The sequence below is a fragment of the Lactuca saligna genome, chromosome 9 (assembly GCF_052625555.1).
Source record: "Lactuca saligna cultivar CGN05327 chromosome 9, ASM5262555v1, whole genome shotgun sequence".
NCBI lineage: Eukaryota > Viridiplantae > Streptophyta > Magnoliopsida > Asterales > Asteraceae > Lactuca > Lactuca saligna.
Window position 1 is genome coordinate 56,011,169 of NC_136425.1, and position 18,622 is coordinate 56,029,790.

At 36.5% G+C, this 18,622-nt stretch overlaps 1 protein-coding gene across 1 annotated transcript; it reads left to right on the plus strand.

Annotated features, from left to right (window-relative positions):
* Nucleotides 1–11,882: 11,882 nt before the first annotated feature.
* Nucleotides 11,883–15,627, plus strand: TRM25 (LOW protein: M-phase inducer phosphatase-like protein). The gene is made up of 4 exons (XM_078976137.1): nt 11,883–12,469; nt 12,556–12,662; nt 12,739–13,740; nt 14,782–15,627. The coding sequence occupies exons 1-4, from the start codon at nt 12,208–12,210 to the stop codon at nt 15,439–15,441; spliced, it is 2,031 nt and encodes a 676-aa protein (XP_078832263.1). The 5' UTR covers nt 11,883–12,207; the 3' UTR covers nt 15,442–15,627.
* Nucleotides 15,628–18,622: the final 2,995 nt, after the last annotated feature.

Here is an 18,622-nt window from a genome sequence, read left to right on the forward strand (position 1 = left end):
AAAGAATTCACAAGAAATGTACCTACATAACTGATAATATAAGCAACATAAATAAATCAACAATATAATAAAGATCACATACCATACACGACATCTAGAGATGTGTGGGCGTCCTCTACCTTCACCCGAAATGCTCTCCCTCAAGCCCTCAGTACCTCGGCCTTCCGCTGTCGGCCATCTGTAATACACAGGGTCGCGGGATCCAAAGTCTAAACTGCTCTAGATGCAAGCTGAGGACACTTTGCCCTTAGGTGGCTCATCTGGTTGTAATTGAAGCAAACCTGAAATCCCTTGGGGCAATCCTTAGCAAATGTACCTCGTTGCCATACAGGTAGAAAGTTATCCCTAACTGATAGGGTCCCTTATGTCCCTTGCCCCTTTTTCCGAAAGTATAGCCTTCTAGCCTGCAGCACTCTGATCAGCGTGCTTGGGCCGCTTAGTCATCGGCTGCGACTATACTGGCCTCCTATCTCTCACATGGGTCTCCCTCTCCTCCTTAGCCTAGTTATCTAGCTCAATCTCTCTCCCCTAGAATTGGTTTGCAGTTCAACCAACATCCGATACGTGGTATTTGCCACAAACTCATGGATATCACTCTACAGAATGCTCAAATACTGACTCATGCACACCTGCTCCGTAGACACTTGCTTAGGGAAAAACAAGGCCCTCTCATGAAACATCCTAGTGATCTCAGTCACTGACTCTATCTTCTGCTTGAGAGATAGGAACTCCTGGGCCAACTTTCCCACTCAAAAGTCGGTACAAACACATCTCATAAAATCTCAGTAAACCTCTCCTAAGTCACCACATAACACTCTACAACCGTATAATCAGTTGTCACAAACTTCCACGAATCCTTCACTCTCAAGCGAAGTGGGTTCAGTGCGAAACAAACCCTCAGATTCTCCAGACAAGATCAACTGTAAAAAATCCCTCAACATCGGAGATACTTCTCATAGAAGAAATAAGATCTTGGGGTCCCATCAAACTTGAGTGGCTTCGTGTTATTGAACTCTCGGTACCACAACAAATCAGCCCCCTGCAATCTCGCATCACCAACAGCTGCAATGGCTGCAACAACAACAGCCTCAGTAACGACAACATATTGCTCATCAAAAATCCCAATCCACATGGTCTTAATAGACCCAAACATCTTTGGAACATGTCCTCTGATTATTGTGGCCACCTCAGTGGCAACAGTCCTACGGATCTCATCATCGCTGGTACTCGGGACTCTCGGGGTCGCTGGAGCCTGAAGCTCGGGTAACCACCATACTAAATCACACAATAAATTCATCAGAAATTAGGATAAACCACATACACTGACACCCACACACTCCTACAAGTTCCTTAGTTCCTCAAGGTTCCTCCTTGAGCCGCGTACGAATATAGTGCTTCTAGTAGTACGGGCCCAATACTACCTTCCACACCAACCTGTATTCGTCTCAAGTCATCCACTCCAGAACCTAGTTCATTGGGACTCTATTCCCTCATATCAACAATAGAATCGCCTGGCTGGTTCCTTAGAAGCAAGACTAGACACTACATCTAGACTACTCCCCAACACTGCTCCACCTCATGAGATCTCGGTTATCCTTGCCATTTTCTTTGTGCATGCCAATTGTACACAATACGAGATTCGATAGACATTCGAATAAATGATTCTACCTCAAATCCACAACCAAACAAGAAACATGAAGAAAGGATAAATCGGGCATTCTAACGCTATAACACCCTAACTATGTACAATTATATAACATACACCAAGAAAATAGAAATGACAGATTCAATTTTATAAGAATGAAATCCTAGGGAAAAGGCATCACAAATCAGGCAACGCTATCACACCATTCCTACGGGATCCTTAGCCTACCCCTAGCTAGCATGCAGATTTGTCAGCTCATAGAATATCAGCTCTACACTACTCATATTATAATTTGAGTTATTTAGGGAAACTACCGCTTGATCTCTAGCTGATTGTACACACTGCTTCAGTGGGTTTTTCTCCTATAATAATCATCATTTCTTTGTTAAGTTTATAAAAAATTTCAAATCCTTAGTTTGAGTTTGGAATCATCCTATCGTTTATCCAAATCCCTCAAACCAGGGCTTTGATACCAAATTGTAACACCTCAAATCATAGATCAAATTTTTTATTTTAAAATTTACCAAAACAAGTTTCACAACCAAGTTATCAATCATATAATTATTCAAAACTAACATTATCATAAAATATGAAAGTTCTCAAACTGTCCGAGTAACAAATCTCCCAGCAAGTGTGTAAAATTAGACCTTCGCCTTCTCGCAGTCCTCAGAAGTACCTAAAACACATAAATCCACAACTGTAGGCATGAATCTTAGTGAGTTACCTAAGATACCACATAAAATACAACATGGATAAACAAATATGGGTTATCAAAAACCCTTGGGACTATCAGGAGTCCCAGTGGGCAATAACATGCCCTACAGGTTACCAGCAACCCTGGAGATTATCCACAACATCAGTCACACATAACAACATAATACAGAATAACAGTAAACCCTTCCAGTCCTCATAGATACAATTATTCTTCAACACAAGTAATAATTAGTGAAGAGACTTACCTGATACTAATGGCAAGTAAATCTCACACCTAAACTTTCAGAATTAGACTCCGCCTAGACAACAAAATAATTAACCCTAATGAAAAATTAAGGTCCTAAACATAGCTTGCGAGGCCAAATTCCACAAATAAGTCCTCTAAGGTCAAAAAAGACCAATTTTCCCCTCTCATGGTCCAAAACCCTCAATCTCAACCCAAAAGTCAAAATTCAATGGAAGTCAACTGCCCAATGCGTACGTTGGGTGTACTCTTCCTTATGCGGGGAATACAACGCAATCAACATCCAATCGGGGACAGAACTGGCTATGAGGGGCATAGCTAGGAGTACCCCCTGCGTACTCCGTCTTATTCCATTTTCACTGACTTTGTGTCTTAATCCTTTAAGACATCTAACCAAACTTTAGATCTGACCATCCTAAGGTTTCATAATCTAGAAAGTTATCAACTTTTAGCCTTTGCATGGATAGGAAGGACCCAATGCAACAAAATTTAACTTCCAACTCACTCTAAACCACTTTACTCATGTATGAGCCATAGAGAATGATCAAGTAACCATTTTTATGAACCTAGAAGTCCTAAATTGCATGAAAGGAAAACTAGAATTCCCAGAAGTGCTCCAACCTCATAAAGGTCCTATCTTAGGGGCTAAAAGCTCATGAAACTTTAACCATGTAGATAAAAGAGAAAACTCATCAAGGTATAAACTTTATACTTGAAAAGGATACACCAAGAGGAAAGGTTTCTGGATCAACAAGATTTCAAGCGACCATTCCTTCTTCTCTAGTATCCTTCTTCAACAATATGCACCAAAATCACTCAATAAGTTCCCAAAACTCATGCAAACAACTTAGACTCAGGATTAAGGTTGGTGGAGGGAATGGTTGCTGATAAGGATGGTCCAAAGGGGTTATAATATTTTTTAAATAGGGAGCAACCCTTAAAGTTAGTGTTTGGAGTTTGGGCTTGTACGCCCGGTGTACCACACGTACGCCTAATGTACTAGCAGATCATCCATGTTTTCCGTGATGCATGAGTACGTTGAGTACCTCAAGTATGCCTAGTGTATAACCTAATATGCAAGCATTCTTTCCTCAAGGGACTAATTTTGAAATTTTTAATAAGGTTATGGGCAATAAAAATAATAACTGATATTGGTACATTACATAGTGGGGTCATGTGATCGCATAAGCTTCGAGGTAGCTGAAGCCTCATGAGGCGAATTATCCCACACATGATTTGGTGTTGGGGACTGTAGTTTTGCCCTCAAGATTTGGTGATATTACCTCTATGGGATCCATTATTCTATCTACATTGATTACAATAGTCTGAGGTATTTGATGGATCAGCCAAATCTGAACATGCGGTTGTGTAAATGGTTGGATATGGTGAATGATTATGATTGTGAGATCCTTTATCACCCACGGAAGTCCAACACGGTGGTCGATTCTCTTAGATTCAAAGTGGATACTTCCCCTATCACGGACATATGTTTGAGGATAACCATGACTACCCCACTCTTGCAGCAGATCCAGGACACTCTGGTTGAGGCTATGAACGAAGAACACCGGAAGGGTGAGCACATCGTGGTTCAGGTAGATTCTTTTGGTTATGATAGCCAGGGATTATTGGTCCTTCATTGAATGGTGTAGGTTCCATATTGAGTTGGAACACATCAGGTTTTGGTGGAGGAGGTGCATAGGTCGAGGTTCTCTATTCACCCTAGAGTGAGAAAAATGTATAGAGATCTCCGGCCTGACTATTATTGACCATGTATGAAACGAGATATGGCCTGGTATGTAGAGAGGTGCTTGACTTGTAGGAAGGTCAAGGCCGAGATCAACGACCCCATGACAAAATGGAGTTGTTGGGTATTCCCATTTGGAAATGGGAAGATATTACGATGGATTTTACCATAAAGTCACCTCAGACGACACACGGAGTGGATTCAATATGGGTCATTATGGATGGATTGACCAAGATCACACACATTATCTCGATCCAGGAGAGTATTTCAGCTGAGAAGCAAGCAGACATCTACATTTGGGCGGTTGTCGCATGACATGGGGTACCAGTTTCCGTGGTTTTTGGTAGGAATGTTCGGTTTACTTCCAGGTTGTAGAATAGATTCCATGAGGAGTTGGGTACTCGACTCCATTTTCAGTACGGCTTTTCACCTGCGGACTGATGGTCAGAGTGAGAAGACGATCCATACATTGGAGGACATGTTGCGGGCATGTGTGCTGGATCTTGGTGGGAGTTGGGATACATATATTCCTTTAGCAGAGTTTTCATATAACAAAAGTTATCATGCCAACATTGATCGACGGATTTTAGAGGGATTTAGATAACATATGCTCTATGGGAGTAAGTCTAGGACCCTAATATGTTGGGTTGACGTTTTTCAATGAGTCATGGGTAGTATGGAGGTGGTACTTCGGATGACTGAGTTGATTTAACAGGTTCGTGGTAGACTTCAAACAACATAGAGCCAACAGAAGAGCTAGGCAGATAGACGCAAGCCGGGCTTAGAATTCAAGATTAAGGACATGGTACTTCGATTTAGGAAGCGGGGTAAGCTAGGCCCCATATACATTAGTCCTTTTAGGGTGTTATCCTAGGTAAAGGTGAAGTGGCAACATCAAAAGGCATTAGAGTGGATATGGGAGCCTGAAGAGGAGATGAGAAAGCATTACCCAAAGTTGTTCGCAATGGCAGACTTCGTGGACGAAGTCTGATTCAAGTGAGGGAGAGTTATAATGCCCAATTCATCAAGGTAAATTCTTAAGCTACTTACTCCACTTTTAAATTTCTCTTTTGGATTTAGACGACGTATGTTGGGCGTACATAAGTTATGTTGGGTATACTTGGAAGTTTGCATGGAACGAGGTTAGCCCTGGTACACTAGGCGTACCTAGTTGTACGCGGGAAATACGTCCATCAGGGGCAAGCCCTAATTTTTAGAGTTTTCACCCTATTTAAGCACCTTATGTGCCCCAAGAGCTCACCTTATCAGTCTCTATTTTCCCCTTTTGAGTTATATCGCGAAACCCTAACCCATTTCTCAAGAGATTGACCATTGAGTGTGTGTATGTGTGGTGCATATTGAAGAAGAAGAAGAAGAAGACTTGTAGAGAAGCATTGGCCAAGTGGGAGCTTGTAGATGTAGGGATTATTCACTCTTTCTAGCTTTTTGGAGGTACAAAATCGTATCTTGATGACTCTTTGTGTTATATCTAGTCTAAAGCTTTTTTTTAACATATTTTGGTCCCAGTGATGAACTCTTGTGAGTAAATGCTACTATAGATGTTATGAAGTGTTTATTTGGATGTGTTTAAAACCCTTGGTCCATAAAGTTTACATCTTGATGGTTGTAGATCAACCATGCATGAATTATTGATAATTTAATGGAAGTAGAATGCTAAATCTGGGGTTTCAGTCCCATTAAGTCATGTAATGGAGTAAAGGTTTCAACTTTGTTATTTAGGACGTCCCTAGAGAGCTAAATCTGAAAGTTAGACATTTGACTTAGAGCATTAAATTATTAATCAACATTTTTTTGCCAAATGGGGTGTAAACCGAGTGTACAAAGACATACACTGAGCGTATGCATCTGGGATCGTGACCCATGCATTGCCACTAAGTACGCCGGGTATACTGGTGGTACGCTTAACGTACTTATTAATGACCCTTTTCAGATTTTGAGTGTTGGGCCATTAGTGGATATTTTACCTTTTTGTGGCATGGTGAGCTTTAGGCCTCTTGGGTGTCTTTTAAACTTTAGGCTAGTTTGGGCTTGGACCATGATATGTCAAGTCCAATAAGAGAAAGGTAAAAGTGTCTTTTACCCTTAAGAATAAGGATTAAGGATTTGGACTCCTAGTTCGAGTTAGTGACTTGATTGCTAATTAGAGTTATATTATATGTGATTTAGTGTGGGATTATTAATTTAGTAGCCCGAGTGTGATTTGTGTATATTCAGACCGAGGTGAGTTCCTTCATCATACTCTTGGTTCGAGGGCACCAATATTGTCCTACTGATTTATGTTTATAGGATGAAAGTGTCTTCGTGACAATTTCCTGTTCTTCCTATTTATGTTTGTTGTATATGTGACTCTTTATATTAGGACTGTATGGTAGCTTTAGGGGTGAAATAGACCCGATATCAGGTTGAAAGAGACCGAAGGGGGTGAAATAGACCCAATACCGGTTGAACGAGACCTAAGGGGGGTGAAATAGACCCAGTACCGGTTGAAAAAGACCAAAGGGGGGCCAATTTTGTTTTGATTGAAATTTATGTATGATAAGGGGTATTTTGAGAAACTCCATAAGCTTTGTGGTTACAGTTTTCAATTTGTGTTTTAGGTACTTCCAGCTTGAAAGGGAACATCCCGACATCATCACACTGCATCTGTCTATGTTTTCTGCATTATGTGATTTTTGGATTTTGTACTCTAATGATATTTTCACTATGATATATTTTGGTAGATTTTACATAATTATTAAATGTTTGAGAATGATTTAAAAACAAATTTTTTTATCCAAATTTTTGGGATATTACAAGTAGGCCTAACAATTCTCTACACGACCCGCGACACGATACAAAATAAATGGGTTTGGGTTAAGTTTTTCAACCCGTTAACCCGCCAACCTATCAACCCATTTATTAAACAAGTCATATATAGGTTTCTCAAAAAATACATGGGTTGACCCACCAACCCATTTATAACGCACTGACCTATTGTTCAATGGGTCTTTTCACTAAGGATTTAACATCAAAAATATTATAACAAGCAACGTGGAGACAGTTTAAGGAGTAATTCTTTTTAATCCATTTATCATTTCTTATGGAAATATTTTCAACTCTATTAATGTTTTTTTTTTCCAAATGTATAGTCACTAATTTTATGAGATGTATCTCATCAAGATAACAACCTTTTATAATATACTTTTTATTTTTATTACACATGTTGATATTTTTCAAAAATTTCGGTTTCCGTTGACTTGAAAATTTTTCATGTATCTTATGAACTTTTGACAAAAATTAGAAACAAAAGATCTATCATAGTGACAGGATGTGGAGATAGAAGACTGACATTTTGGTGTACATGAAGATTCATCTGCATTAGAAGAATCAGTGTCAATAGAAATAGAGTCATCAGTGGCACACTTTCTAACAGTACAGTTTGGAGATGCACTGAGTATATCATGTGTGGAGTGGAATTCACCATTGGATATAAGAAATTTAAGATATATGTTATTGGTAGGAGTTGGAATATCAAAAGAAGGATTTCTAATAATAGGATCTGAGCTAGTTAAGTGGGTATTATATACAATGATACAATCGGAATTTGTTATGCAATGTTTATTTACGAGAGTATGATTTATGTACATATTACTAACAAACCTAGATTTAAAGTCATCTTAAAGATCACTAAGAGTAGAAAAGTTAGGTTTAGTTTCAACATTTTATAAATTCCTATGACCTTGTCTACATTTCTACCAAGAATTTGCTCACACTGATCAGGTATTTGGGCATCAATTATTTTGTTTAGCTTATGATGAGGGTGTACCTAACTATTAACTATACATTGTAGTTTATTTGCATGCAATTCAACATTATCCTTTTTTGTGTGAAGGTCAACATTTGTAGGAGATATATTCATGATATTGATGTTTGTTTAATCAATAATTTTCATAGTTTCTATTGATTTATTTGTTAGTGATTCAATATCAATCCTAAGTCATTACTTGTCTTGATTAACATTTGAAAGTTGAATAAAGATGATGAGTCCCGGTCCAACATCTTTGAATCTTTATCAGCTTTAGCTGGATCAGCTTTAAATGACCTTGACCCACTTCCTCCTTCATCAACGACAAATGCATCAGTGCGAGCCATCAAACAATTATCCTTTCCTTTATCTTCATCGAATGATTTTTCATCATCCGACCAATTTTCCACTTCGGCTACAAGAGTTTTCACATAAAAGTTTTGCCTCTTCATAGAGGCCAATAGTGTCTTTTACTTCACTTTATAATATCCATTCATGTCCACTTTCTTGGACATGCATTCCTTGGAAAAATGATCAATGTCTCCACAGTTGAAGCACTTTGGTCCTTCATTCTTCTCAGCAACAATCTTCCTACATACGCCATATCCCTTATATGCTGATGTGTCAGACTTTGATATAAATATTTTGGGTCCAAAAGGTTTCTTGTTGTTTTTACTAATGTAGCATTTGACTATCAAAGCTTCACCTTCTTATTCATCAGAGAAGTCGTTGTCACTATTTGGGGTTGAATTCCTTGAATAAAGAGCCACAAATTTGTCCCGATGAGTTTCTCGCATAATTTCCTTGTGCAAAATATTTTTTCTTCATGATTACGAAGGTTGCCAAATAATGAAGACAAATACATGGTTGTAATCTTCTCGCTGTTCTTTAGGACATCGACATGATGTTCCTAACGATCATTTAGCGAGTTAAGTAACTTGAGAACCAAGGAATTTCTAGTGTTGTTCATATTAAGACGATGCATGTCGTTCATCAAGCAGCTAAAGGGATTGAAAACTTGAGTAAGAGCTTCATTTTTCTATTGGGAAAAGTGCTCGTATCGACGATTTAGATTGTTCTTATCAACGACTTTAACTTCATCAGTTCCTTCATAGGCTACCGTCAATGTGTCCATCATCTCCTTGGTAGATCTACAATTTTGAGCAAAATGATATATGTCTTAGGGAAGAGTGTTTCCTATGAAGGAACGAGCTTTGATATCAAGGGAAACAAGATGCTTATCATCTTTAGTAAACTCATTTGTAGGTTTTTCAATCTCATCACCATCCTTAACATTATCCGTCATGGGCTGATACATAGGAACACGAGGACCATACTTAACAATATCCAACATGAAATAGTCCATGGTTTCGAGGACCATCATGGCTTTTGACTTCCAGATGGTGAAGTTCTTTTCATCAAACTATGGAATCTCGTGACAAGAAGTGGTTTTAGAGTGATTGGATGATGAAGAAGACATTGCAAATAGATATCAATAACCTGATTTGATACCAGTTGTGAGATCCCTAATTAAGATCGATTAACAGAAAATACAAAGAAAAATGGTTTATCCCAAATGTTTTTAACTAAGAAAGCTCTCACCATGACTGCAAGCACAAAGCTAGGGTTTGTGAATCAACAAATGACATGAAACCTTAATACATGATTTACAATAAAAGCTAGGAGATGTGAATCCATACAAATCAGGGATTTCACCTAATCTATATAAATACAAGATATATTCGATGCCCCTAAGATATCGAATATGCTACTTAACTACACATATAACTATACATAAAAAACATCATCATGTTGATGTTGGCTTCGCAGATTAAGTCTTCACGCTGGCGTTGGTGAGACGTTGTTGATAATGGAAGTCAACATGACCTAATTTTTCTTCATCAAATTCTATGCTTCGAGGTTCAACCTTACATTAAGTTCGTTTTTGGCTTTTGGAAATGAATCCTTGGAGTTTGAAGCAACTCCAAGACCTTGGATAAGATTTACGGTATTTCTTGGACCTTATGGTCCCATAAAGTTTGTATCTTGATCATAAATCAACCATGCATGGGTTTTCTAGGTCATTTGGTCCTTTTTTGAGTTAGAATTTTAGATTTACCTTGTAATGCTTATAGAAGGGATAAAGTTGGAAATTTTATCCATGCATGGCCTTAACTGATCAAGATCTAAGATTTGGAGCTCTAAAAATAAGGATTAAGAGCTTAATGAGTTAAGTTGTTCAGGACATTACCACAAAGTGACATTGTTGCTGTTACGATGTGGAGGCGAGGGAGTTTGCGACTATTTTGGCGTTTAGCCACCAAGACGTGCCCATGGTGTTGACCATGATGTGGCGACCAGACTATTGACTTTTGACCATTGACTTTTTGACCAAGTTTAACTTAAGAATAAACTTTAGCATTCATGACTTAGATTGAGAATTTATCCTTATTTATCTAGGGGGTCTAATATCGGTTTATTGCATGTGATGAGTTGTAGGGATTTAGTATGTGAGACGAGTTTTCTCACTATACTTTGTATTGTATTTATATATCATTTGTATGTTAATAATGTGTGTATGTTGTAGTGATATATTAGATTGATAGACCTGTTTACGGTTACATGTGTTTATTTGTTATGTGTATATGTCGAAATATTATGGTTAGGTTGATACGACCCTGCTTTGTGCTGTAGGCTAAGAGACCCGTGAGGTCGAGTTTATGTTGTAGGCCTAAGGGTAACGGCCCGACTCGGATGTTGTAGATTCCGAATAGCGGTCCAGCCTCGTGCTGTAAGCCTTATGTGCATGCATTACATGTGTATTGTTGTATGAGATATTTTGAGAACTCACTAAACTTTGGCGTACAATTGTGGATTTAAATGTTTCAGATATTTCCGAGGATCGGGGTAAGGCGAAGGCGTCACTGTGGACAACATCAATTGATCATTATGTTTTGAGAGATGTTATGACTTTTATAGTCTAATTTTATGTCATGTGATGAAATAAAGATTTTGATGACTTATGATTTTATGGAAAACGACTTTCATTTCCTTTAAAATGAATTTTTTTACTATGGTTTTTGTAACGTTACAAATAAAGCTCAAATCCAGCCAAAATAAAACTCGAACCCCTCATAACTTAAATGAGTCCGAACCGAGCTTGTCCAAGTTCAGACTCAGTTCTATTCGTTTACACTCCTAAGGATGAGGATAAGAATGAAAACGATGTTACGCACTCAGGGATGACAACATGGATGGTCAACCTCGTCCTATCTCCGCCCGATTGCCATCTCTATGTTGAACACCATTTAAGGGATCAACATTTACCACAATCCATATATGACTCCCCACACTCTTCTCTATCCCATGGCTTAATATTAATATTAAATTGTCTATATTTTATGTTCTCCTATAAAGATATGAGACATAAAATGTAAAAAGATAATTTTAAATAATTACAATACTAGTATAATAAGTTTAAATCTTACTGTTAAATAAATAATTTCCTTTTTCTTTTATCTAATTTAGTCTACTAATACAATCCCAAAAAACTATAAGGTTTTGAAGTGGACCAAGAGAGTCAAAACTTGGAGTACCGAATAATACCCCAGCATTAAATACGTAGTATTCCGATTCAAAACTAAAACGGGTATTTGGGTTCGGATCCCCAGTAAACTAACTCATTTAAATTCAATCCACCACCATCGCCATCACTACCACCTCCGCCTTCCACCTTCAAAAACACACACTTACACTCCATAGGAGGAAGCAAAGCAACAACCATCATCCGCCATTTTCATCTCATTCTCTTTCTCTATTACAACAAGATAGAGATTAAAGCTGCAAAAAGGCCATACCCTTTCATCAGCTTTCCTTTATTCATTCCCTTCTCAACTCCCGATGTGTGGTTTTCTGTGACATACAGAAACAACTTTCTTATCTGAATTCTATCTTGTGAGAGTTCGAGAAGAAAAACGTAGAACTTGATTTAAGTTTTTGATATATTTTCATGGTGGTTGTATAAATCTTGATTAGTTAGGGATCGAAGTTTGAGTATGGGAAGAGAGTGGTTGTACAAAGCCGCCGGTGGCGGAGATGCCAGCTCCGGTAGACGTGGTAAAGGGAAACCGCCGTCCACCACTAGTAAACCTGTGAACAGAAAAACAAGAAAAGAGAGAAACAATTCATCTTCTGGATGCATGAGTGCCATTTTTAGTTTCTTCGGTGTTCAACATCATCAGTTTGGCTTACGCTACCCGTCTTTCATCTCCGAATCCGCCATTAATAACCCACCACAATTTAACTTTGGTCTTCAAGGTATCTATTTTGATCTAAAAAGTCTCATAAATTTTTTATGTTTTTTGGTTTTTAAAATTCACTTTGCAGTGATTATGATGTTGCAGGCGTAGAAGCACCGAGGAACAGCTTAGAGTCGCCGGAATCTGCCATGGACGTTGCTCCATCATCATCATCATCATCAGCCAAAGAAAAACCAAACTTGAACATCCCAGTAAGTTTGATGTTAGTAATTTGAAATTTTGATCAATGATCATCGGATTTATTGTGATTTAATTTTGATAATACAGATAGGTGGCATTCAAATCAAAACAAAACGTTCAAGATTATCAGATCAAGATTTATCTTCCGAATATAGTAGCTCTCCTAGTACTAAAACACCTAATCTAGTTGCTAGATTAATGGGTCTTGATCTTCTCCCGGAATATTCATCCCCCAGACCTTCATCATCATCCTCCACTCCGGTGACCTCCCATAAACACAGTCGTTCTTTACCGGCGACTCCCAGAATATCAACGGCAAGCAGAGGATCAACAGATAACGATTACCACCATCGGCTTTCTCTCCAAATAGACAAAGAGAACTGTAACAGTTATAAGCGTCAAGAACACGAGTCCTTGCAGATGAAAATGGCTCGCCGGAGATCGGAACTTCTGTTGCACCGATCAGACGATGAGAACACAAGTCTGTACGCAAAGCAGATCGCGAACGAGGTGAGGGAAAGAATCAGCCGGCGACTTGGTACAGACATCACAAACACCGTGTCGTCACAGTCATCGACGACGAGAAATAAAGATCAGAGAAGAGATTCTAATCTGGTTTTGCTTAAAGCAAAGAAACCATCTCCATCACCATTGATGACGCAAGCTCCGGCACCGGCGCCGGCAACAAAACAAAAACAAGATGATTCGAATACGTCGCCATTTTCGAGCTCACCAAAGCTCAGATTGTTGGACATTAAGAGTAATCTTAGTAAACCCAATTCAAATTCACAGTCATCACCATTCAAAGAAGTAGGATCGAAGCCAGAAACACGATCAGTACGTCATCAAAAGCCATTAACGAAGCCGGAGAAACCAGTGAAAGATCAAAAAATTCAGAGAATCGCAAGTGAAAGATACGAATTGCGCTTGAAGAATGTGCGTCAACAAGATGATGCATTTGTGAGCAAGATCTGTAAGAAGTCAACTCCATTACCAAATCATGTCGTAAATGTTAAGAACACAACAAAGTTTCTTTCTTTCAAGAAAGAGATGACGTCTTCTTCCTCAACAAGACTACCTCAAAAACAGGTACATTTTAGTCGTACAATTAACTCTGATGTCATTTGTTGTTGTTATCTTTGTATTCTTAATTACTGCATACATGACATCATTTTTGTCTATGAGAATCTACTCCATCTTCAAGTATAGTAATCTTTATTATATTAAAATTTTAAATAAATGGATACTCACAAATCAGCGAAAGGACCAAAGTCTAAAGTCATTTAACAAAATATATACATTTTTGGTACTTACACAAACCTTTACATTAATTCAAAACTTGTCAAATTTGGAACTACAAAATTACTTTTTCTTGATAGTCTCAGATTCATGAGTATATTTGGTAACATATGAATATGTATATTAAAGTGTTCAATAATATATAATTTTTCTAATCTACTTTATTTCTTAAATCTTTTTCCTTTTAGTAGAGATCATTCAGGAAATAATTTCGCAATTCAAAATAAGCCTATTTGGAAAAAAAAAAAAAAAAAATTAACATTTTGTGCTAAGCACCGAAAAATCATTTATTTTGTATTTTTGGTGGGCATCCCAAATATAAATATAATAAATGGTCTCTAAACTTGATCTAAAACTAACGGTCTTTAAACATGAGGATTTTTGAATTAATTTGTATAGCCAATATTTTATCATATTAGGGATTTTCTTGAATTAATTTGTATAATCAATATTTTATAATATTAGGATTTTCTAACATGTGTTTTAACACATAAAAAAAAATTGAATTATTAATTATAGATAATATTATCATAATTAAATATAAAATTCATTAATTAAAAAAATATTTTTTTAATTATTAAATTTTATATTTAACTATGATAATATTTTCCATAATTAATAGTTTTTATGTGTGATCTTAAAATATATATTAGAAAATCTCATTTTATTAAATTATGCTATTATATTTATTTTAGAGCAAATATATTATATATTATTAAATTATATACCAAATCAACTTGTTATTTTTTTCCCTTGTCGTACGTAATTATATAGGAAATTAATCTTCAAATTATCTTGAAATGGGGTTTTATGGAATATTTGATTTTGCAGGTGTCCTTGGTCAGCATGACGCAGTTACCTAGTAGTCTGAACTCCTCGTACAATCAGAATGACATACGCATGTTCAAGCTTTCCGATCAAGATTCCAACGCTGCCACCACCACGTCGTCCTCCGATCCCAACGGCGGTTCTTTTTCCGATCACTTTGACTACATTTCAAGAATCCTCGACCTTTGTGGAATCCACAGCACCACCCTTATCTCCGTCGGTCAATGGTACTCCCCTTCTCACCCACTTCACCCCTCAATATTTCATCAGCTAGAAAAACACTACCACCCCACCACCACCGCCGGACGAAGGTTGATGTTCGAGTTAGTAGATGAACTGCTGGCGGAAATCTTGAAGCCTTACATGAATCTGAAACCATGGGTTTTTCCAGAAACATCGGATTCATGTGGAATGCGTGGGTCGGATTTGATGAAGAAGTTATGTGAGAAGATTGAGAGTATTCCGGCAGCCGATTGTGAGGTGTTGGAAGATATAGATAGGTTGATCGAGAGGGATATAGGAGGGAGCATGCGGCGGCTGTGGTCGACGGCGTTTGAGGCGGAGGCGGAGGAGATAGTGAAGGAGATAGAGAGTGAGATCGTGGAAACGTTGATGCATGAGATTTCAACGGTAACGGTGGCTCCGGCAGGATCTGACAAGTGAGGTCATATGTGTCGTTCACGTGATCAGATGCTGTTCGTTTGGCACAAAAAAGAAGGCACAATGGAAAGTCAGCTTTATGTGGCAAAGTGAAGAACAGTAGCCCATAAGAGAAATCAAATATCTTTCAGATTATAAATGGTATTTTGTATTTAAAGATAATTTAATAAAAACATATTATTCGTTAAATATGGCAAAAAAAGAACTATAACAAGATTCAATACAGTTAAATAAACGTTAATAACATAGTAATGTATTATATTTGTGTACATTAAAATGTGTTCTATATGATTTATAATTAAAAACTTTCAAGCTGTTAAAATATATTAGTATGATTGGATATATATTGAGTCTCTTTGGAAGAATTAGCTGATATCTAGAAACAAGTAGCGGATAGTTGGTAGTTTGTAGCATGTAGTATGTATCAGATAGTTAGAAACTGTATCTTTTATTTGTTATATGAGTGTTTGGAAAAAATTAGCTGAAAGCTTGTAAAATTACATAAAAGGAAAATTGTTTAAAATAAATAAATATATAAATATATTTTTAATGGCAATCATGGAAATTGGTTTCAAAAGCTCAGTAGTGTTTTATTAAATGCTACATAAAGTGGCTTTTAGATTTGAGCGTTTTATTTAAACTAAAAGCTAAATGCTCGTACTGTAAAAAAAAATTGTTTAAACTATAGTATTTTGTCAAAAGCTGAAAGTCAGAAGTTCTCAAACGTTTCCAAAAGCTCTGTGTCAAATGCGCCCATTGTAACTAATTGATGATTTGGTATTTTTGTGTCTCATATAGATCTAATATATAATCGTTAGCCAATATTTAAAATGTGTAAACAATCTAACATGTATCTCTTATGTAAATGAGGTACCATTCATTTGTATGTTATTCATTTGTAAGTATATACTTGTGGTTTTATATTTATAGGTAAATGTAATGAGGTACATTCATTTGTAGGTTATTCATTTGTAAGTATGTGGTTTTATATTTATAGGTAAGTGGTACTAAAAATCAGATATTACCCATTTATAGATCCTAGATCAACTTATTCAAAAAAAAAGTTTTTTTTTGGGCTCTTCAAAAATAAAAGCAATAAGTTATAGAGGAAAGTCTGACTCCAGAGGATAGGTCATAATCAAATGTAAAAAGCATATACCATAAAATTAAGGCATAGGATAAACCTTTTTCCAAAGTTACCCATCATCCAAGATGTTCTAATTCGAGAAGGGTATGCCAAAGTTGCATGATATATCTATTTTCTCTTTTGTACTTGAGTTGAAATCTTTCGTACTTGAGTTGAAAATCATAGAATAAGATGATATTGTTGGACCTTATTCGTATTTAAGTTAGATAGATTACACATTGAATATAAGTTCATAATTAAGTGTTAGATCCATCGCAACTACACATATTTCAAATCGGTATGAACCTGCAAAACCCCATCATAATAGTAGTTGTCGACCAATTGAAAAGAGTAATAATAATTCACATACAAAAATAAATTAGCGATTAAATATGTATATATAGCATAATACATTACACTCCTAAGTAATTAACGCTATCCATGTAATGCACAATCAAAATGACAGTTTGTAAAGAGCTAAGAGTTCAATATTAATCATGTACTAAAAATGCTCTTGTGGACAAAATGTTACCTGACATACGAGATAGCCTAAGTGAGCAAAAATAAACCGCAAACCAAAAAATCCGAAAAAAACTAGAAAGCTGAACCCAAAACACCGAAGTCGAACAAATAAGTAATAGTGTGGTTTTATATTTTATAAGAAACAAGTATTTTCGGAGTGTGTTAATTTTGCATTCTATACTATAGTGAAATACCACACAACACTATTCGTTAAAAGTACATTATATGAATTTTTTCAATTAAGTTTGAGTAAAATGCATTTTTGGTATATGTAACAATTGGTAAAATATGTTAAAGTTCGGCAGTCAAACTATTGCGAACTCTCATGTGTTAAGACCTATTGTATGTAATTTTGTGTTTATAAAGTGTACTAAAGATATAATACTCATAATTGGGGTGGCTCAACGAATTTAGAGGTTCTAACTAAACAAAAAAGTTAGGGCCCTTCAAGTAACCAAACAGTTTAGAATTTGAGACCTTTAGTTTTATAAACCAGTTCTTTTACCACAAAGTTAAACTTCAACTTGTCTTTATATCCCAAGATATATGTATATATATATATATATATAACACAATAAGCTTTAAAATTAGGAGCCCTTTAGAATTGGGGACCCTAAGCCCTTGCTTAGTTTTGCAAAGGATAGAGTCGGCCCTACTCATAGTTACATTAAGAATGTCTCAATTTGGCCAACAAGTTGTCTATCGCTAAAGATCAAAACAAAAAAAAAAGTAATATTATTTTGCACTAAAAATAAGTTTTTTGCATCTAGTATACTTAGGACCAATATTTGATCAAATTGAATAGATTATATTCCTAGAACTTTGTGGGTATATGTTAGCTATAATAATATGTTATTAGATTCCGAAATGGGCATGTCCATGTTCGAAACCGATGTTTGTCTTAGTCTATATAAAGCGTCCATGTATCTTTTAGGGTTACAACTTTTGAAGCAAGTACAAAGTAGTCCCCCCCTCCCCACCAAAGAACTATTCTATTGCTATTATTAATAATCATTCGACACCTTTTTTATCATTGTCATTTCTTATCCTTAATTCCTCTTGCAAATATAGAATATATCGATCTTTATTGTTTTAACAATTGGTATCAAAGTAAGAGATAGTGTAATTAATTCGTTATTCTTCTATCGATTGAAGGGTTTTGCGTTAGGGTTTTACGATTTTCTCAGATCAATTCTTGTTGTCACAATCGTCTCAATCGATTGTAGATACCAAATCTAGATCTCTAGTTTACCCTTGAACTTGATTCAAGTTTGTACATATGATTCTATATTTTGTTTTCTTGAATTCTCGTTATTATGGCTAACAATGATCTTCGCTCTCTTTCATTCAATCTACCTAGTAGCATCGGTTCAACAACAAGGATTCCTATCCTTTTTCCAAAAGATTATGAAGTCTGGGCACTTCACTTTGAAGATTACGTACTGAGAATCGAAGAACATGGTTCTACAATATGGCATGCATTGATAGCTGAAACATATAAGTATTCAGTAACGAAGAAAGAAGTCAAAACCCAGA